Source organism: Schistocerca gregaria, chromosome 7 (assembly GCF_023897955.1).
Source record: "Schistocerca gregaria isolate iqSchGreg1 chromosome 7, iqSchGreg1.2, whole genome shotgun sequence".
In the NCBI taxonomy this organism is placed as follows: Eukaryota; Metazoa; Arthropoda; class Insecta; order Orthoptera; family Acrididae; genus Schistocerca; species Schistocerca gregaria.
Genome location: NC_064926.1, coordinates 315,394,736 through 315,417,562, shown reverse-complemented (window position 1 = coordinate 315,417,562; position 22,827 = coordinate 315,394,736). Strand labels below are relative to the sequence as shown.

The 22,827-nt window shown below is 45.3% G+C and overlaps 1 protein-coding gene across 1 annotated transcript in view; it reads left to right on the top strand.

Annotated features, from left to right (window-relative positions):
* LOC126282376 (myrosinase 1-like) overlaps positions 1–22,827 on the top strand; it is a 94,826-nt gene that overhangs the window by 1,348 nt on the left and 70,651 nt on the right. The window contains exons 2-3 of the mRNA XM_049982035.1: positions 2,809–2,942; positions 18,397–18,531. Coding sequence (XP_049837992.1) covers positions 2,809–2,942; positions 18,397–18,531 — 269 coding nt within the window. The remainder of the gene's footprint in view (positions 1–2,808; positions 2,943–18,396; positions 18,532–22,827) is intronic.

Here is a 22,827-nt window from a genome sequence, read left to right as displayed (position 1 = left end):
GCTGATGGCTATAAAAATGCTCTTCTTCAAACTACACTCCTGGAAATTGAAATAAGAACACCGTGAATTCATTGTAACAGGAAGGGGAAACTTTACTGACACATTCCTGGGGTCAGATACATCACATGATCATACTGACAGAACCACAGGCACATAGACACAGGCAACAGAGCATGCACAATGTCGGCACTAGTACAGTGTATATCCACCTTTCGCAGCAATGCAGGCTGCTATTCTCCCATGGAGACGATCGTAGAGATGCTGGATGTAGTCCTGTGGAACGGCTTGCCATGCCATTTCCACCTGGCGCCTCAGTTGGACCAGCGTTCGTGCTGGACGTGCAGACCGCGTCAGACGACGCTTCATCCAGTCCCAAACATGCTCAATGGGGGACAGATCCGGAGATCTTGCTGGCCAGGGTAGTTGACTTACACCTTCTAGAGCACGTTGGGTGGCACGGGATACGTGCGGACGTGCATTGTCCAGTTGGAACAGCAAGTTCCCTTGCCGGTCTAGGAATGGTAGAACGATGGGTTCGATGACGGTTTGGATGTACCGTGCACTATTCAGTGTCCCCTCGACGATCACCAGAGGTGTACGGCCAATGTAGGAGATCGATCCCCACACCATGATGCCGGGTGTTGGCCCTGTGTGCCTCGGTCGTATGCAGTCCTGATTGTGGCGCTCACCTGCACGGCGCCAAACACGCATACGACCATCATTGGCACCAAGGCAGAAGCGACTCTCATCGCTGAAGACAACACGTCTCCATTCGTCCTTCCATTGACGCCTGTCGTGACACCACTGGAGGCGGGCTGCACGATGTTGGGGCGTGAGCGGAAGACGGCCTAACGGTGTGCGGGACCGTAGCCCAGCTTCATGGAGACGGTTGCGAATGGTCCTCGCCGATACCCCAGGAGCAACAGTGTCCCTAATTTGCTGGGAAGTGGCGGTGCGGTCCCCTACGGTACTGCGTAGGATCCTACGGTCTTGGCGTGCATCCGTGCGTCGCTGCGGTCCGGTCCCAGGTCGACGGGCACGTGCACCTTCCGCCGACCACTGGCGACAACATCGATGTACTGTGGAGACCTCACGCCCCACGTGTTCAGCAATTCGGCGGTACGTCCACCCGGCCTCCCGCATGCCCACTATACGCCCTCGCTCAAAGTCTGTCAACTGCACATACGGTTCACGTCCACGCTGTCGCGGCATGCTACCAGTGTTAAAGACTGCGATGGAGCTCCGTATGCCACGGCAAGCTGGCTGACACTGACAGCGGGGGGTGCACAAATGCTGCGCAGCTAGCGCCATTTGACGGCCAACACCGCGGTTCCTGGTGTGTCCGCTGTGTCGTGCGTGTGATCATTGCTTGTACAGCCCTCTCGCAGAGTCCGGAGCAAGTATGGTGGGTCTGACACACCGGTGTCAATGTGTTCTTTTTTCCATTTCCAGGAGTGTATATGTATGTATTTATTTTTTACTGTAGGGGAAGGCATGTAACTAAAGAAAATGGGAACAGTACTGTTAATGTACCATGAAGCATGGAAGGTTGTTGTGTGTGTAAGACAACACAGTACACATTTAAAGGCAAAATACATCTTTAAAAGTGTAAAATAAACAATGTTGTATCTTCATTTCTCTGTTGGTATTAAATAATGCCGCGTGTTTTCTGTAAACCCTTCCGTAATTGCTGTATAAATCACATGCGAGGTATCACGCATATAGAAAAAAAAGTTATCAGTCCTCGAATATACAACTCGAGTGTTCTAACGCAAAACGATATACACTGCATTGGCCACCACAACAACACAATATTAACTGCTGATGTCTTTCACGTGGTTAGTGTCACCAAAATGCCTTTCTTCCACGTCCATTTTCTTCCGAAAATATGTACGGAACGAAATTTTGTTAGACATATTGACACTGTTAGTATGAAAGAAATTGCGTTGTGATCGAGCACGTGAATTTTGGTTTGCCCCATATACACGCGATTAACATTACCTTTTCGCCCTTTTCCTATGCACTGTATACTTTTAGCGTCTTTTACTATTAGAGGAAGCCCCGACTTGACATCAAAGATATTTCGTTGTGTAACGCGTCTCCAAACTTAATTCTCGCTGTGTAAAATTTAGTGAATTACTCGCACACGAGTCTTCAATTCCATTATAGACTCGAGGGACGCGTTATCTGTATAAATCCGTAGCTTCACACAAAGGAGAAAATACCAAAACCTGACAACCTTTCGTTTAACAGGCAGTCAGGGAAAGCTTTAGTTCGAAGTATTGTCCTTTGGAGTGTCTCTTCTAGGTGCAGAGCACTTTGATGCCAAAGTGTCTTGAGTACTAAAATTTGACGGGACTAAAGAAAATGCTTACCTACTAGAGGTTCTCTGGCGCTGCGTATTCGTAGATTGCTCCATAATCTCGGCACTTGTCTAATGCAGTATTGTTAATCATAATTGGCAGCCACATTTAACATCCAAACCTGGCCAAAAGCAGCGTCGAATATTCAAACAGATTGAGACAATAGTCTGTCTTCCCTTTGCGGATAGGAAATCTCACTGAAATTCTCGTTGCACTCCAGGCGCGGGCGAGCAAGCATTCGGCGCGCCTACAGTTTGCGTGTATGTGCCGAAGGAACGGAAATCATTCTCGTCATCAGTTGACTGCCATTGTTCATTTACGTCTGACTTACATACAATGTAGCATTTTTGTGAAATAACTTTACTTGTAAGATAAACTTGCTAAAGCTTGGAACATACGATGTCTTAATAGACACGTGGAGCCTTATTGAACGTGTTTTTTTTAGGTAAAGGGGAGAGCATATGGAATAACCTGCTGCACAGGAACCCCAACTACTCGGTTGACTGCAGTAACGGCGATGTGGCAGCCGACTCGTATGACAAGTACAGGAGAGACGTCGCCATGCTCAAGGAATTGGGGGTGAGTACTGAACGTTGTCACTACAATAGCTAACAGGGCTGCACTGAGTTTCCCCCTTCAACCAAAAGCTAAATGAGTATCAAAGACACATTTCAAACATTTGTGGATTTCAAGAGGACAATTTTCTCTGTTGAACGGGAAGCACTAGACCAATTAATCTGAAATTTTGGAGTTAAAACTAAACTGACAAATCTAAAACACTTACTGAGTAAGTCTCAGACGTAAAGTTCACGAGCGAAATTTTTAAGCCCTTTAAAATAAAACTACGGGTGTGAGATGAGATGACGGCTTATCTTCAGTCTTCTTCAACTGTTTGTTAGAAAAAATGCTAAGAATTTGGAACGGAAAATTAAAAGTATATAAAGTGTCGTCATTAAAACTAGTAGGACCGAAGCAATGCATTGAAATGAGCTGCCTGTAATTTTCAGACCACTTTGCTGTACGTCCTGAAAATCTGGCCGATACAGAACTAAGAGTATCTCTCTCTCTCTCTCTCTCTCTCTCTCTGTCTCTCTCTCTCGCTCTCTCTAGTAAAAGACGGTTTAGTAGAGCTGTCTTAAGAGCCTCTGCAGAGAAAACCAAATTTATCACTAACATGAAAAATGCACCAGTTATTTAGATACTGGCCAAATGCAAAAGGCTTAGTTAAATCTGTCACGCGAGTAGATCGAAAGGGTACACATAATGTAAAGGGCAGCGTGGCTTGGTGGACCAGTCTGGCTTGAAGCCTTGCTTACAAGAATCTTAAAAAAATTCAAATGGCTCTGAGCACTATGAGACTTAACTTCTAAGGTCATCAGTCCCCTAGAATTTAGAACTACTTAAACCTAACTAAGCTAAGGACATCACACACATCCATGCCCGAGGCAGGATTCGAACCTGCGACCGTAGTGGTCGCGCGGTTCCAGACTGTAGCGCCTAGAACCGCTCGGTCACAACGGCCGGCCACGAAACTTCAACATTCGCGTTTTTCAGTGGTGAAATTGAAGAAATAGGAAGCACTGTGAAATTTACACATGCAAGCAACGGTGTTAGTGAGATTCAAATAGTGTATGCTGGCTTAGGGTTGTGCACCGTAGGAGTATTAGAGTTCCCCCTTGAATTTCCATGTAATCATATAAGACAAGTTTTAATCGAATGTGGGTGACTAAAGTCTTTTTATGAAGGGAGTGTGTTGTAACGGATTTTTCTTCCCTGTTTCTCAGTGGAGTTATGCAGATTCTGTGCTGATGACTGGTGGTGATGACTGACTGGTGGTGATGACTGACTGGTGGTGATGACTGGCTGGTGGTGATGACTGGCTGGTGGTGATGACTGGCTGGTGGTGATGACTGGCTGGTGGTGATGACTGGCTGGTGGTGATGAGACTCCCTGGAAGCTGCATTGCCAGATTAAGTTTTTTTTTTTACCTAACTGTTCTCTATCTAAGCCCTGTGTTCAGTACTGAAATAAGAGTGGTTCGTTATTTTCAGAAGTCCATTTAGGTCACTAATTTATTTGCTGACTTGCAAAATCAAGTCCATGAAAGTCCACAGCTCATGGTCTAGTGGCTAGCGTTGTTGTCTGTGGATCACGGGGTTCTGGGTTCGATTCCTGGTCAGGTGGGGTTTTTATCTGATTGGGTGTTTGTGTTCTCCTCATCTTATCTTCATCATCATCATCATCATCATCATCATCATCACCACCACCATCATAATTTGTATCAGTGGCTAGTTTGGATTACGTCAACACTGGACTGTGTAAATATTGGGACTTTGTACGGGCGCTGATGACACAGCAGTTAAGCGCCCCACAAACTAGACATCATCAAGTCTATAAAAGTTTGTGCGCTGTTGTCGGATGACGCGTGCTGCATTCGTGACAGTAATAAAAATAGATACTAAATAAAACTTTGGAACAATCACGAAGTCAAGCTCCTACGTCCAAAAGCCCGTTTCCATGGAAAAGTTTGTAAACAGAGAAGAAGCGCCTAACATAAAACAAATTATCAGAAGGGTAATGGCGGTTCAATGCAGCAACGCCTACGTGAAAGTCTTCAGTCATACGAATCTTGTTGTGACTGAAGACTCTTTCCACGTGGGCACTGCTGCATGGAACCGTCATCATTATTTTATGGTCTGACGCTAGAAAGAAACTGAGTGTCGGTATCGACAACAATGGATATATTCATACCAAATGAATTAATAAGACGGAACTGATCTCCTTGGTACACAAAGCAGGTGAAAAGACTGTTGCAGAAGCCACAAAGAAACATGCCAAATTTAAAAGAAAGCAAAATCCCCAAGCTCAAAATTTAGCGCGGACTTCAATGTGAGATGCTTATAATAGTTTCCACAACAAATCTGTGTCTCGAAACCTGCCAGAAAATCCAGAGATATTCTTGTCGTTTGTAAAGGATGCTAGTGGCAAGACGTAATCAACGCATTCTCTGCGCGATAGTAATGGAAATACTATCGATGATAAAGCTGCTAAAGCAGACTTAATAAAGCGTTTCAAAATTCCTTCACCACTAAGACGAAGTAAATATTCCAGAATTCGAATCATGGACTGCTGCCAACATGAGTAACTTAAAAGTACACTACTGGCCATTAAAATTGCTACACCACGAAGATGATGTGCTACAGACGCGAAATTTAACCGACAGGAAGAAGATGCTGTGATATGCAAATGATTAGCTTTTCAGAGCATTCAAACAAGTTTGGCGCCAGTGGCGACACCTACAACTTGCTGACATGAGGAAAGTTTCCAGCCGATTTCTCATACACAAACAGCAGTTGACCGGCGTTGCCTGGTGAAACGTTGTCGTGATGCCCCGTGTAAGGATGAATGCGTACCATCAAGTTTCCGACTTTGATAAACGTTGGATTGTAGCTTATCGTTTTTGCGGTTTATCGTATCGCGACATTGCTATTCGCGTTGGTCGAGATCCAGTGACTGTTAGCAGAATATGGAATCCGTGGGTAATACGGAACGCCGTGCTGGATCCCAACGGCCTCGTATCACAAGCAGTCGAGATGATAGGCGTCTTATCCGCATGGCTGTAACGGCTCGTGCAGTCTCGTCTCGATTCCTGAGTCAACAGATGGGGACGTTTGCAAGACAACAACCATCTGCACGAACAGTTCGACGTCGTTTGCAGCAGCATGGACTATCAGCTCGGAGACCATGGATGCGGTTACCCTTGACGCTGCATCACAGACAGGAGCGCCTGCGGTGGTGTACTTGACGACGAACCTGGTTGCACGTCATTTTTTCGGATGAATCCAGGTTCTGTTTACAGCATCATGATGGTCGCATCCGTGTTTGGCGTCCGTGTTTGGCGACATCGCGGTGAACGCACATTGGAAGCGTATATACGTCATCGCCATACTGGCGGATCACCCGGCGTGATGGTATGGGGTGCCATTGGTTACACATGTAGGTCACCTCTTGTTCGCATTGACGGCACTTTGAACAGTGGACGTTACATTTCAGATGTGTTACGACCCATGGCTCTACTCTTCATTCGATCCCTGCGAAACTCTGCATTTCAGCAGGATAATGCCCGACCGCATGTTGCAGGTCCTGTACGGGCCTTACTGGATACAGAAAATGTGCGACTGCTTCCTTGACCAGCACATTCTCCAGATCTCTCACCAATTGAAAACGTCTGGTCAATGGTGGGCGAGCAACTGGCTCGTCACAATACACCAGTCACTACTCTTGATGAACTGTGATATGGTGTTGAAGCTGCATGGGCAGCTTTACCTGTACACGCTATCCAAGCTCTGTTTGGCTCAATGCCCATGCGTATCAAGGCCGTTATTACGGCCACAGGAGGTTGTTCTGGTTACTGATTTCTCAGGATCTATGCACCCAAATTGCGTGAAAATGTAATCACATGTCAGTTCTAGTATAATATATTTGTCCAATGAATACCCGTTTATCATCTGCATTTCTTCTTTGTGTAGCAATTTTAATGGCCAATAGTGTAGATGTCCCTGGTGTAGTAAAGCAGTTTAAATAGCTTAAGAAAGGCAAGTCCTCCGGTCCAGATTGTATAACAGTTAAATAACTTTGAGTATGCTGATATAATAACTCCATACTTAAGTCTTATTCATCCTCTCGATCGTCGAAAGATCCATACCTAAGACTGGAAAGATGCGCAGGTCCTATTAGATTAGATTTCTTTTCATTCCGATTGATCCGTAGTGAGGAGGTCCTGCAGGATGTAGAACATGTCAGAGAAACAACAATACATCAAAAATACTTGCAACTCAAACAAATATGCTAATGTACCATTCCACAGGTTCACACACACACACACACACACACACACACACACACACACACACACTCTCTCTCTCTTATTTACAATAAGACATTACTGCACTGAAACTGTGCAGAAGTTATATACACAAATCAGTTCCGCTGAGAAATTCATCAATGAAGTAGAAGGAGTTGGCCACCAATAAATCCTTTAGGCTTCTGTTAAACTGAATTTCATTGGTTGTTAAGCTTTTTATGGCTGCTGGCAAGTTATTGAAAATGTGTGTTCCTGAATAATGCACGCCTTTTTGTACAAGACTAAGTGACTTTAAATCCTTGTGAAGATTATTCTTATTTCTAGTATTGATTCCATGAATTGAGCTGTTGGTTTTAAAAGGTGATATATTTTTAATGACAAATTTCATTAAGGAAGAAATACACTCCTGGAAATTGAAATAAGAACACCGTGAATTCATTGTCCCAGGAAGGGGAAACTTTATTGACATATTCCTGGGGTCAGATACATCACATGATCACACTGACAGAACCACAGGCACATAGACACAGGCAACAGAGCATGCACAATGTCGGCACTAGTACAGTGTATATCCACCTTTCGCAGCAATGCAGGCTGCTATTCTCCCATGGAGACGATCGTAGAGATGCTGGATGTAGTCCTGTGGAACAGCTTGCCATACCATTTCCACCTGGCGCCTCAGTTGGACCAGCGTTCGTGCTGGACGTGCAGACCGCGTCAGACGACGCTTCGTCCAGTCCCAAACATGCTCAATGGGGGACAGATCCGTAGATCTTGCTGGCCAGGGTAGTTGACTTACACCTTCTAGAGCACGTTGGGTGGCACGGGATACATGTGGACGTGCATTGTCCTGTTGGAACAGCAAGTTCCCTTGCCGGTCTAGGAATGGTAGAACGATGGGTTCGATGACGGTTTGGATGTACCGTGCACTATTCAGTGTCCCCTCGACGATCACCAGAGGTGTACGGCCAGTGTAGGAGATCGCTCCCCACACCATGATGCTGGGTGTTGGCCCTGTGTGCCTCGGTCGTATGCAGTCCTGATTGTGGCGCTCACCTGCACGGCGCCAAACACGCATACGACCATCATTGGCTCCAAGCAGAAGCGACTCTCATCGCTGAAGACGACACGTCTCCATTCGTCCCTCCATTCACGCCTGTCGCGACACCACTGGAGGCGGGCTGCACGATGTTGGGGCGTGAGCGGAAGACGGCCTAACGGTGTGCGAGACCGTAGCCCAGCTTCATGGAGACGGTTGCGAATGGTCCTCGCCGATACCCCAGGAGCAACAGTGTCCCTAATTTGCTGGGAAGTGGCGGTGCGGTCCCCTACGGCACTGCGTAGGATCCTACGGTCTTGGCGTGCATCCGTGCGTCGCTGCGGTCCGGTCCCAGGTCGACGGGCACGTGCACCTTCCGCCGACCACTGGCGACAACATCGATGTACTGTGGAGACCTCACGCCCCACGTGTTGAGCAATTCGGCGGTACGTCCACCCGGCCTCCCACATGCCCACTATATGCCCTCGCTCAAAGTCTGTCAACTGCACATACGGTTCACGTCCACGCTGTCGCGGCATGCTACCAGTGTTAAAGACTGTGATGGAGCTCCGTATGCCACGGCAAACTGGCTGACACTGACGGCGGCGGTGCACAAATGCTGCGCAGCTAGCGCCATTCGACGGCCAACACCGCAGTTCCTGGTGTGTCCGCTGTGCCGTGCGTGTGATCATTGCTTGTACAGCCCTCTCGCAGTGTCCGGAGTAAGTATGGTGGGTCTGACACACCGGTGTCAATGTGTTCTTTTTTCCATTTCCAGGAGTGTATATTGGGAAGCAGTAGTTAGTATCCCTAGTTCCCTAAACAGGCTTCTGCAAGATGTTCTTGAGTTCACAGCACATATAACTCTTATTGCACGTTTTTGTGCCCGGAAAACTTAAGCTTGGCATGATGAATTGCCCCAAAAAATAATCCCAAATGACATTATGGAATGAAAGTAAGCACAGTGTGCCAGCTTTTTCGTTTTTGTATATCAACGCTCAAGAAAGGAAATTGAGCAACCCATTACTACAGGCTTGGAACTCGGTCCCACAAACTTACATCCGACACCCGTACTTAACAGTGAATGCACGTTTGCAGCCTTGCATTCAATAACATCTGAAAAATGATGATTATTCAGTCCGCACCAGGTGGATAAGAATGGCGCTAGCAGCAGCAGTATGAGGATGCAAATCGGTTTTGCTTTACATACACGCTGTAACGGTCGTGAGCGTTAGTCACCTTTGAGATAGGACGTGGTGCGCTGATGTTAGTCAAGAATGCCGCCAAGGTGACGAAGACGCATTATCAACACCTCATTAAATTTGGACGAAGTCGTGTAATAGGTCTACGAGAAACGCAGGAATGTAGGTCTGTAAGTCACTGTTGGAAGTAGCGGTCAAGGAAACGTATGGTCGCCAGACAGCCATGTGACACTACGAGAGGGAAGACCATTGTTTGGAATATGGCTCTGACGCATTGTATTACATCTGGAGCAGCAGTTGGCACCACCGCGATACAATGAACTGTTGCAGATCAGTTATTTGATGAAAAGGTCAGAGCACGCGTTCTACTGACGCCAAACCATTCTCACCTGCGACTTCAGCGGTGTCAAACGAGAGCTCAATGGAAGGCAGGTGGAGGTATGTTGTGTTTACTTGTAAAAACTGGTTCTGCCTAAGTGTCACTGACGGCCGTGTGTTGGTTAGGAGGAGGTCAGTTGAGAGCCTGCAACCAACCTGTCAGCATGCTAGACACACTGGATCTACACGTGGAGTTATGGTCGAGGGTGCGATTTCGTGTGACAGCAGGAGATCTCTTGTGGTTAATCCAAGCACCCTGACTGCAAATCTTTACATCAATCTTGTGTTTCGACCTGTTGTGCTGTTATTCATGAACAGCATTCCAAGGTGTGTTTTCCAACAGATTAACGCTCGCCCACACACCGCTGTCGTAATCCAACATGCTCTACAGTGTGTGGCCTACTCGATCACCAGATCTCTCTCCAGTCGAGCACATATGGGACATCATCGGACAACAACTCCAGCGTCATCTGCAAACAGCATTAATCATCACTTTATTGACCGACCAATTACAACAGGCTTGGAACTCGGTCCCACAAACCTACATCCGATACCCGTACTTCACAATGAATGCACGTATGTGTACTTGGACTCAACAGTCCGGCGGTGGTATTGGTTATTAATGTACCAGTATTTAACAATTGCAAAAAAACTTATCTCGTGCGTAATATCGCAATGTTAATCACTTAAATATAGACCTAGACAAATTTATTCCAGAAATTTCATTATCCTACATTAATTATTCTTTGGTATTGCGTTTTTTCCGTCAGTGTATTATGAACTACCTCGAGAAAATACATATAGTCAGTACAGATACACAAACCTTCGTTCTTGGAAACCCAACTAGTTCTTTATTCTCACGAAGTAATGAGTGCTATCAACAGGGGATCTCAAACTTATCTCATATTTCTAGGTTGCCAGAAGGCTTTTATTACCATTCCTCACCAGCGGCTTACAATAGAGTTGCGTGCCTATTTGTGCGACTGTCGGAGAGACCACAGTTCGTAGTAACTAACGGAAAGTCGTGGAATAGAACAGAAGTAATATCTGGCGTTCCCCAAGGTGATCTATTTCAATGATTTAGGAGACAATCTGAGCAGCCCTCTCATAATGTTTGTAGATGATGCTATCGTTTACCGTCTAATAAAGTCACCAGAAGAACAGAATCAATAGTGAAATGATTTAAACACGGTATCTGTATGGTGCAGAAAGTGGCAAATAATGAAAAGTATGAGTTCATTCGCTGGAGTAAATTTCCGCCACATTATAAATCACACAAATCTAAAGGCTCTCAATTCTTCAGCTAAATACTCAGAAATTAAAACTACGGATTTCTTATATTGGAACGATCACACAGAAAATATTATGGGGAAGGCAACAGAAAGACTAAGTTTTATTGGCAAAACACTTAGCAGACGCAACAGGTCTACTAAAGAGACTGAGTACACTACGGTTGTCCGTGATTTGCTAGAATTCTGCCTTGCAGAATGGGATGCTTTCCAGATGGGATTGACAAAGGACGACGGAAAAGTTCAAAGAAGTGCAGCTTGTTTTGTGTTATCGTGAAATAGGGGAGAGTATGCCACGGGTAAGGGTGGTAGTCATTACAACAAAGGAGTTTTTCGTTGCTGCAATATCTTTTCACGAAATTTCAATATCCAGCGTTCTCCTCCGAATGCGAAAACATTTTGTTGACACCCTTTTACATTAGAAGAAGTAATCATTGTAAAAATAAGAGAAATCAGAAGTCGCACAGAAGATTTAAAAGTGTTCGTTTTTCCCGCGCGCAGTTAGTGGAAAGGTAGAAAAATAGAGGGAAAGTGGGTCGATGAACCCTTTGCTAGGCACGTAAGTGTGAAATGCAGAGTGTTCATGTAGACGTAGATACGGTTAAAGCAGAATTATGCATTCGTTGTAATTTGAAGTCTGCGACATGCAAAAACTTTAAGAAAAAATTAAAAAATATAAAATGTTGAGAAATGTAACTAGCAATAATAAATACGATTTTTAATATTTGCTAAGTGTGTGTGTTCAGTCTGTGCCCTCAGCTCATCAAATCCCTCTCGCCAGGCAAAGTTCGGTAATTTTGCCCATTTAATCTGGCAACCGTACATCGAACTGGACAGAGGAGTGGCCAGATATTGTTCCTTTCATTACCATGTAGTCGTGTGTAGTACGACTCAGTCAGGGACTTACCGAGGAAGTGGTGTGATAGCACAATTTACAAACTTAGCCGTTTCGGAAATGCTCCCACCTCTGGCCTGAAGGCAAGTGATTATGACCTTTTCGATGTCAGACAAATTGCTCCGTATACGTGATACGACGACTCCTCTGTTTCTCCGCTTCCCGACCCCCGACCCGCCTTGTATATCGTCCGCTACTAGTGCAGCCACCTACCGTCTGTGAGTGTGTATTGCATGTTGATGTCGAGCATAGGCGATGGTCATATTGATAGCACTCTACTACAGTACAGTACTACACTGAAGCGCCAAAGCTACTTGTATAGGCATGCGCATTGAAATTATCAAGATTAAAGTGGGTTTGAAAGTAGTCTTACAGCCGGCGCACGAGCGATGGGACACAGCATCTCCGAGGTAGCGATGAAGTGGGGATTTGCCCGTACGACCTTTTCACGAGTGTACCGTGAGTATAAGGAATCCGGTAAAACATCAAATCTGCGACATCGCTGCGGCCGTAATAAGATCCTGCAAGAAAGGGACCAACGGTGACTGAAGAGAATCGTTCAACGTGGCAGAAGTGCAACCCTTACGCAAATTGGTGCAGATTTCAGAGCTGAGCCACCAAAAAGTGTCAGCGTGCGAACCTTTCAACGAAATATCATCGATTTGGTCTTCTGGAGCCGAAGACCCACTCGTCTACCCTTGATGACTGCACGATACAAAGCCTTACGCCTCACCTGGCCCCGTCAGCATCGACATTGGGCCGTTGATTACTGGAAACACGTTTCCTAATTGGAAGAGTCTCGTTTCAAATTGTGTTGAGCGGATGGGCGTGCACGGGTTTGAAGACAACCTCATGAATCTATGGGCCATGCACGTCAACAGGGGACTATTCAAAATGTTGGATGCTCTGTAATGGTGTGGGACGTGTGCAGTTGGAGTGATATGGGACCCTTGATACCTCTAGATACGGTTCTGACAGACGACACGTATGTAAGCATCCTGTCTGATCACCTACATCCACTCAAGTCCATTGTGCCTTCCGACGGACTTGGGCAACTTCAGCAGGACTACGAGACAACCCCCACGTCCAGAACTGCAACAGATTGGCTCCAGGAACACTCTTCTGAGTTTAAACACTTCATCGGGCCACCAAACTCCTCAGGCATGAATATTATTCTGGGATGCCTTGCAAAGTACCATTCAGAAGAGATCTTCACCCCCTCGTACTCTTACGAATTTATGGACAGTCCTGCAGGGTTCATGGTGTCAGTTCCCTCCAGCACTACTTGAGACATTAGTCGAGCCTTGCCACGTCGTGTTGGGGCACTTCTGTGTGCTAGCAGGGCCCCTACACGGTATTAGGCAGCTGTACCAGAGTCTTTCGCTCTTCAGTGTATAAAGGAACGAATGCTACAGAACATTCATCCTTTGTTTAATATGGTTGAAACCTTCCCGTCTCCTCCATATCTCTTTTGTTACGCAACCTTCCCTTTTACAATAACCTATGAAACCTTCCCTTTGGATTTCTACCTCTTGCTTAATAACAACAAATGAAATCTTCCCTTTGAAATTTATTCTCTTTCTCAATCTTCGCATACAAATTTAATTGCAGCTTATTAAAAGTGATTTTCTGATTATTTCGACGAAACATAGAATGTGTCGTCGTCGTGACCCTCAGTCGTTATCTGCAATAACCTAAAACTGTCCTAACCTTTTTTGCTGTTACTGGATCGCCATCTGACTGCTGCATCGAACTGCGACATGAATATACACTCCTGGAAATAGAAAAAAGAACACATTGACACCGGTGTGTCAGACTCACCATACTTGCTCCGGACACTGCGAGAGGGCTGGACAAGCAATGACCACACGCACGGCACAGCGGACACACCAGGAACCGCGGTATTGGCCGTCGAATGGCGCTAGCTGCGCAGCATTTGTGCACCGCCGCCGTCAGTGTCAGCCAGTTTGCCGTGGCATACGGAGCTCCATCGCAGTCTTTAACACTGGTAGCATGCCGCGACAGCGTGGACGTGAACCGTATGTGCAGTTGACGGACTTTGAGCGAGGGCGTATAGTGGGCATGCGGGAGGCCGGGTGGACGTACCGCCGAATTGCTCAACACGTGGGGCGTGAGGTCTCCACAGTACATCGATGTTGTCGCCAGTGGTCGGCGGAAGGTGCACGTGCCCGTCGACCAGGGACCGGACCGCAGCGACGCACGGATGCACGCCAAGACCGTAGGATCCTACGCAGATGTAGGGGACCGCACCGCCACTTCCCAGCAAATTAGGGACACTGTTGCTCCTGGGGTATCGGCGAGGACCATTCGCAACCGTCTCCATGAAGCTGGGCTACGGTCCCGCACACCGTTAGACCGTCTTCCGCTCACGCCCCAACATCGTGCAGCCCGCCTCCAGTGGTGTCGCGACAGGCGTGAATGGAGGGACGAATGGAATGGAGACGTGTCGTCTTCAGCGATGAGAGTCGCTTCTGCCTTGGTGCCAATGATGGTCGTATGCGTGTTTGGCGCCGTGCAGATGAGCGCCACAATCAGGACTGCATACGACCGAGGCACACAGGGCCAACACCCGGCATCATGGTGTGGGGAGCGATATCCTACACTGGCCGTACACCTCTGGTGATCGTCGAGGGGACACTGAATAGTGCACGGTACATCCAAACCGTCATCGAACCCATCGTTCTACCATTTCTAGACCGGTAAGGGAAGTTGCTGTTCCAACAGGACAATGCACGTCCACATGTATCCCGTGCCACCCAACGTGCTCTAAAAGGTGTAAGTCAACTACCCTGGCCAGCAAGATCTCCGGATCTGTCCCCCATTGAGCATGTTTGGGACTGGATGAAGCGTCGTCTGACGCGGTCTGCACGTCCAGCACGAACGCTGGTCCAACTGAGGCGCCAGGTGGAAATGGCATGGCAAGCCGTTCCACAGGACTACATCCAGCATCTCTACGATCGTCTCCATGGGAGAATAGCAGCCTGCATTGCTGCGAAAGGTGGATATACACTGTACTAGTGCCGACATTGTGCATACTCTGTTGCCTGTGTGTATGTGCCTGTGGTTCTGTCAGTGTGATCCTGTGATGTATCTGACCCCAGGAATGTGTCAATAAAGTTTCCCCTTCCTGGGACAATGAATTCACGGTGTTCTTATTTCAATTTCCAGGAGTGTACTTACTGTTTTACTATACTCTATTAGCTGCTGGTGGGCTTTCATATTAAGTGGCTGTATTTATTACCAAAGCTGACATTATTCTTTAATAGCAAAGCTGATGTTATTCTTTAATTAATTTGAGTGAAGTTACGTAATTCATAGTAAATTTTTTTCTTGACAACAATACAATTTTGCAAAATTTTACGTTGATGATTTTTGGGATGGATTATAATCAGAAATGAAATATTGCTGGCAAAAATTAATTATATTCTGAATGAAATGATTTTACAAACGTTCAAATGGGACTTACTTTTAACAATAATCTTACAGATAGCATTGCGCAAACATACCCTCAGTAGTCTTGAGTTTCTCAAAAAATAATTCAATAATATTAGTTCCTCTTATGATAATAGTTAGCTGATGTCTCTATACATCCGGTTATAATCTCTTGTAAACCATAGCTGGTGGCTGCCAGGCACACCGCTCCTCTCAACCTCTCGCTTCAGACCTGCAACCGGCTCGCTTCACATCTCGCTTACTACTGACTTCCTACGAACGGTGAAGTGCGGTCTCCCCTGTCAACAATGCTTTCTGGTGCAGACAGTTCCTGCTACAATTACAAAATGTATCATTGCGCGGTCTTTCTCGCTCTTTCTTAAAATGTATCCATAAGCGGTCTCTCCAGCCCTTTTTAAAATTATATCAATGTGCGGTCCCTCTTGCCAGCAATACTTTGGTGCAGACATTCCCTACTACCACAATTATTTCCAACATGGCAAATATTAATTATTCCTACTTAATCCTATTAATAAAATATAAACATCTTTCATACATTGTGGTTTGACAATAGACAATAGAAATATACACGTCTTACATGGGGTATGAGCAATGGTGCACATGGTTCATGTAGTTGTTGCCTACACTCTTCATTCACGTTCAGCAGTGGTGTTCTTGCTGCTGCTTCGCCACCGGTACAATACTGTAGGGCGTCAGAGGTCACCGAGCCGTCGCAGAAGTAAATATGTATTTGACCGAAGGATTCCGATATTCGCCTGCTTCTACCGACTGAGACCTGCCGCGAGACGCGACAAGAGCGAAAGCAAGCAAAAGAAATGTAGAGGATAATATGTGATTTACTTCTCCTTCCAGCTAGTTCTTTCGCAGCTACGAATTTCGGTTGGTACGATCAGCTGTGTTAATAAAAAAGAATTCAAGACTAAGCGCCGGCCGCGGTGGTCTCGCGATTCTAGGCGCGCAGTCCGGAACCGTGCGACTGCTACGGTCGCAGGTTCGAATCCTGCCTCGGGCATGGATGTGTGTGATGTCCTTAGGTTAGTTAGGTTTAAGTAGTTCTAAGTTCTAGGGGACTGATGACCACAGCAGTTGAGTCCCATAGTGCTCAGAGCCATTTGAACCATTTGAGCCAAGACTAAGCCTTTCGTGGCTGATTAACAGTACTGCAGGAGTTGGTCGGTATGCCTACAGAGAGTTATGTTAGCCTAAGCTGAGCGGATAATGTACCATTCGTCATCGGGTGCATTGGTCTAGCATGTGGTGTCATAAGACTACTGTACAGAATGCGTTATTTGTGTATTAGGTATTTTATTGTTATTCTATCGCTAATGAAACTCTAATGCATGCCAAAGCGTCGAAAGTATAAGTTTAGTTCCTGATCGTTGTACTAAACGTTTTATCAGTGTAATTCTATACTGAACATTTGATTTCGCTATACAACAATTTTATTATACAAAGGGCGATCAAAAAGTATTGCACAGTTGTCTCTAATTTTTTTATTTTTTGCAGGAGAAGAATGAATTTTTTTGTGAACATACTTGGAACATCTAGGTATGAGCGTCCTCAAGTAGCCTTCATCAGGTGTGACGCATCTGGCCCAACGTACTTTCCATGATGTAAATGCACTTTGGTACGATTCTGGGGATTGACTTTTACGCCATCGCTTGACGCGGGAAATAAGGTCTTTCTGACTATCAAGTGTTTTACAGCGCAGGTGGGCCTTCACACAACATAAGAGGTAAAAGTCAGACGGAGCCAAGTCTGGACTGTAGGGAGGATGAGTAAAAGTCTGATGAGCTGACCCTGAAGATGTGGTCTGTGGGTCTTGATGGCACGTCGCAGCTTGTCCAGTGACACACAGTAACTGTCCCGGTTAATTTTGTAGCCGGGTTCCAAAAAGCCAATGAAAATGACACCACACTGAGCCCAGAAGAAGGATGCGATCACCTTTCGGACTGCTGTTCGTGAAAGTCTTGGTTTCTTCTTCCGAGGGAATCTGGATGATGCCACTCAATGGACTGGGTGTCGCTCTCAGGTTCGGACAAAAACAACCATGTTTCATCCTGGGTAATGACGCCGTTGAAACACAGTTTCCACTCTTCAGTAAAGTTCTTCATTAAACCCTCACACACATACTTCCTCATCGCTTTCGTTTCTCTTGTCAATAATCCAGGCACCCAACATGCACAGATTTTTCTAATCTGTACCCTAGTGACTGTACCAGTCATACCACACTACCCAATGACAAATGAGTCATTTCAGCAAGCTGTCGTATCATCACACATCTGTCATTTTGGATGATTTTATCCATGGTCTCCTTATTCACATCACTCACTGCCGTCGATGGTCTACCACATCGGGAATTGTACACTAGAGAGAGATCACCTTCTTTAAACCTGTGCAACCACCGCTGGATACTGCTGCGATCTACTGTGTCCTCCTCATAAAGAGGGACCAACTTCCCGTGAATCGATGTGGCAGAGTCATCACCGGTCTTGAAGAGGAACTCCATCACCGACCTTTGTCGAACCGGGCATCTACTTCACGTTCTATTATGGCTCACGTGTAAATAAAAGAAAATACTTTTATATACCAACTTACAGCTGAATGTTCCGAGCATGTTCACCAAAAATTTCATTCTCATCCTGCAAAAAATAAAAACATTATAGACAACTGTGCAAAAATACAGTAAAGTTGGGAAGGTTGCAGAGAGCGGAGGCAGCAGCCTTGCAAGTTGTGCCAGGGCACAGCGCCACCTCGGTGCACTCACTCATTCAACCACTAGACGATGGTCCTTTCTTGTTTTAGATGTATCATCAAAACAATTTATTGCTACTTCAGTTTAGATATTTCGCCACTCCCCAGCCGCTCCACGCCTATCCTTGGTTGTTTCAGGTGGACGTCTACAGATTTTCAGTGTCCTGGCCTCGCATACTGCCCACTGGCGACCCGACTGAGATCAACCACAAGGGCGTCGCCCACTACGATGCACTCATCAACCTGCTGCTGGAGAATGGTATCACACCCATGGTGAGTACACAGCTTCTTCTTCTACTTGTTCCTCTTCTTCTTCCTCCTTTTCTCTTTTGGCACTACACCTCTTGATAGATCTTGCCTCCCTCAACACTGTTCCTCCATACAACTGTGTTCTTAGCGTTTCTCTTCCATCCTCGGATCTCCATCTTGATAAGGTCAGCTAACACACTTTCCAGCCGTCTATATCTTGGTTGGCCCTTCCTTCTGGTGGAACACAATCTGCCTTTCATCATTCGTTGGGAATCCAGTCATCTCTCATCCTTTCCATTTGTTCTAACCAGCGTATTCTTCCAGATTTAATAAATTTCAGTATATATTTCCCATTTACAAGATTTTGTACATGGTAGGTGTACCTTACTCTCCAACCCTGTGCCCCTCTCTCGAACCCATATATTTTTCTCAGGATTTTCCTTTAAGTGGCTGTAGGCTGTTCATATCTGCTTCTGTCATCGTCCACATTTCTCACTCATATGTAATAACTGATCGCACAAATGAATAGTACATATTTAACTTGGTAGTTCTTGTAATTATAGAATTCTTGAATACCTCTAAGTTTGCGTAATAGCCCCAGCTTTCTACTTGTATTCTTTCTCTAACACATAGCTTCATATTATCATAACTGGTTAAGAGGACAGCTAAATAATGGAAGCAGCTGACAGCTTAAAAAGCATTTGAGGCCTTCAGGTTATTTAGTATTCTTCTTACGTTAGAATTGGACGTTCACATGTATTTGGTGATGTTTCTGTTTACCAAAAGTGCAATGTTGCTCCTTGTGCTTCCATTATTTCATAAATTTCTTTAAGGGTGTTTACTTCTCATGCCACAATTGCAGTTTCGTCTTTATCGTTCCTGTCTTGCCTATTTTTTGTGTCTACTATGCAGTGCTAAACTGAACAGGATTGCAGCGAAACCATTTCACTGTTTCACTCCACCTGTAAAGTTAGAGCTCTCAGTCAGTTTGTTGTTCACTTTTACTTTCGGCTTCATGTCCTTCATTGTTGACTCAACGAAACTTCTTAGATTGTCACAGATGCTTCACGCAAGGCTGACCTGTTACCACTATCGAAACCATGTTTAAAACAGATCGCCTCCAGAGTTGGCATTTCTGTGGGTTCTGTGAACACAATCCTGCATGACGACCTGAAAATGCGAAAAGTGTCATCCAGATGGGTGCCACGAATGCTGACGGACGACCATATGGCTGCCCGTGTGGCATGTTGCCAAGCAATGTTGACACGCAACGACAGCATGAATGGGACTTTCTTTTCGTCGGTTGTGACAATGGATGAGACGTGGATGCCATTTTTCAATCCAGAAACAAAGCGCCAGGCAGCTCAATGGAAGCACACAGATTCACCGCCACCAAAAAAATTTCGGGTAACCGCCAGTGCTGAAAAAATGATGGTGTCCATGTTCTGGGACAGCGAGGGCGTAATCCCTACCCATTGCGTTCCAAAGGGCACTACGGTAACAGGTGCATCCTACGAAAATGTTTCGAAGAACAAATTCCTTCCTGCACTGCAACAAAAACGTCCAGGAGGGGCTGCGTGTGTGCTGTTTCACCAAGACAACGCACCCACACACCGAGCTAACGTTACGCAACAGTTTCTTCGTGATAACAACTTTGAAGTGATTCCTCATGCTCCCTACTCACCTGACCTGGCTCCTAGTGACTTTTGGCTTTTTCCAACAATGAAAGACACTCTCCGTGGCCGCACATTCACCAGCCGTGCTGCTATTGCCTCAGCGATTTTCCAGTGGTCGAAACAGACTCCTGAAGCAGCCTTCGCCGCTGCCCTGGAATCATGGTGTCAGCGTTGTGAAAAATATGTATGTCTGCAGGGCGATTACGTCGAGAAGTAACGCCAGTTTCATCGATTTCGGGTGAGTAGTTAATTAGAAACAAAATCGGAGGCCTTAGAACTTGAATGCACCTCGTAAAGGACGAGGTGGGAAACTTTGCTAGAAGTACTTTCTACGGCTTCCCTACTTTACGCAAGACACAGCAGGAGGAGAAAGAGAGAATTTTATTTTTAGCTTTGACGTACACGATGTTAGGGGAGCTGACACTCTATTTCTGGGTGACAAATGATCATTATTTTAGATTGCCAGTATCAGTGTATGCCTTTTTTGTTTTATGGGGTTTCCTTCTGACAGTGCATGGTCTGACTCTTTTCGCCTTGATTCGTCCTTTGTTATTCCGACTTTCTTTCTCGATATTCTAAAGAGAAACTATTGACTTTGAATGTCTATATTTGTCGAATTATTAATTAATACCTGTATGTTGCGAAAAGTGGCAATTGACTTTAAGTAATGAAAAGTTTGCAGTCCTATACATGAATACTAAAAGGAATCTTCTACATTTCGGTTACACGATAAAACACACAAATCTAAAGCCTGTTAGTTCAGCTAAATAGCTAGGAATTACAGTTGCAAATAACGTAACGATTACATAGATAATGTGATGGAAAGCATACCAAAGACTGTGATTTATTGCCCGAACACTTAAAAAATACAATAGTTCTGCTAAAGAGACTGGTTACACAACGCTTGTCTGCCATCTTCTGGAGTACTGCTGTGCAGTGCGGAATCCGTATTAGATAGGACTCATAGAGGACACAGAAAAAGTTCAAAGAAATGCAGCTAGTTTTCTGTTATCGCGAAATAGTGGAGAGAGTGCTACAGACATGATACGAGAATTGGCGTGGCAATCATTAAGACAAAGGAGTTTTTCGTTGCGGCAGAGCCTTTTCATGACTCGCCAGCTTTGTCCTCAGAGTATGAAAATATTTTGTTGGTATACACTTACATAAGAAGAAATGATCATCACAATAAAACGAGAGAAATCAGAGCTTTCATCGAAAGATTGAGGTGTTCATTTTTCCGGGCGTTGTTAGAAAGTTGACCGGTAGCATAATAGCTTGAAGGTGGTTCGTTGGAGCATCTGACAGGCACTTAATTGTGAAATGCAGGGTAATCACGTAGGTGTAGAGGCACTGTCATTCCCTAGGATCACGGTTCGCGTGGATTCCCCCGTCGGAGATTCGAATCCTCCTTCGGGCATGGGTGTGCCTGTCGTCCTTGGCATAAGTTAGTTTCAGTTGGATTGAGTGTGTAAGTCTAGGGACCGATGACCTTATCAGTTTGGTCCCATAGAAGCTTACCACAAATTTCCAAGTAACCTAGTAATACTGTTGTTGTTGGCTGCGTAAAGTTCCTGATCACCAGACTTTGTGCTAATATCCTGGATTAAATTCCAAACCTCTCCAGAGCGTTTCGTAAAGTGAGCGAGTGTGACCACGTTACTGGTGATCCATCTGTTATATGGAATTGTTAAATCTGGTGACCACATTGGTGCTATTAAAGAGGCAATGCTTTGTGCCGCCAGATGGTATCACCCATCTACCTTCTACCGTCATACAACAGAAGCGTAACACAACACTATACACACATCTGTTCACACATCTATTAGTCACCTTCACTCAATAGATACACGGAAGAGAGAACACTAACATTCGTAGAGGTAAACTGCACGTTGTGCACGCATTAGCTGGCTGAATCTACACAATGGGCTCTTCCGGCCAAGCATCCCATACGATAATCAATAAATATGATCGTTTTTGGAATCGTTGGCTGTAAGCTATGCTATCAAACTTCCCTTACCCTAATGTGCAGTGGCCGTGAACAACGGGGCCCCCAGCACTTCCGTTGTCCTCACCCCTACCTCGCCGTTTGCTCAGGTAAGGGCAAGATCATTTTTGAAACCATCAAACAGCGATCAAAATATAATCTTTGTAATTAATCATAACAGCCTAGATCGCAAGCACGTTTATTAAAACATGACAATCGAAATCTGTCATTTTTTAATGAACGTTACTTGTGATCTAGACAGTCCTCATTAATTTCATGGGAAGGATATTTTGTGTTTACTCTGTATATGACGAGCCAAAATGTGGAAACTTCCTTGTTTAAATATCCAAAGGCAGTGACGAAATCATAGAAAAGAACGTAACTGTTGAACTGCTCCATTAGTGTGAGTACAGTACAGGTCCAAATGTAGATGCAGTAAACTACAGGCAGCATTTTCAATGATTTACTTACCAAGTAAGAAGCGGTGTCCGGAGTAATGATGCGTAGGTGGCTTGCTTATTTAGTGCATTGTGTTGTTGGGTATTTTCTGTTTGTCAGTGCCGCGTAAGAGGTCTTTTCACTTGAAAAAAATGTTCAAATATGTGTGAAATCTTATGGACTTAATTGCGAAGGTCATCAGTCCCTAAGCTTACACACTAC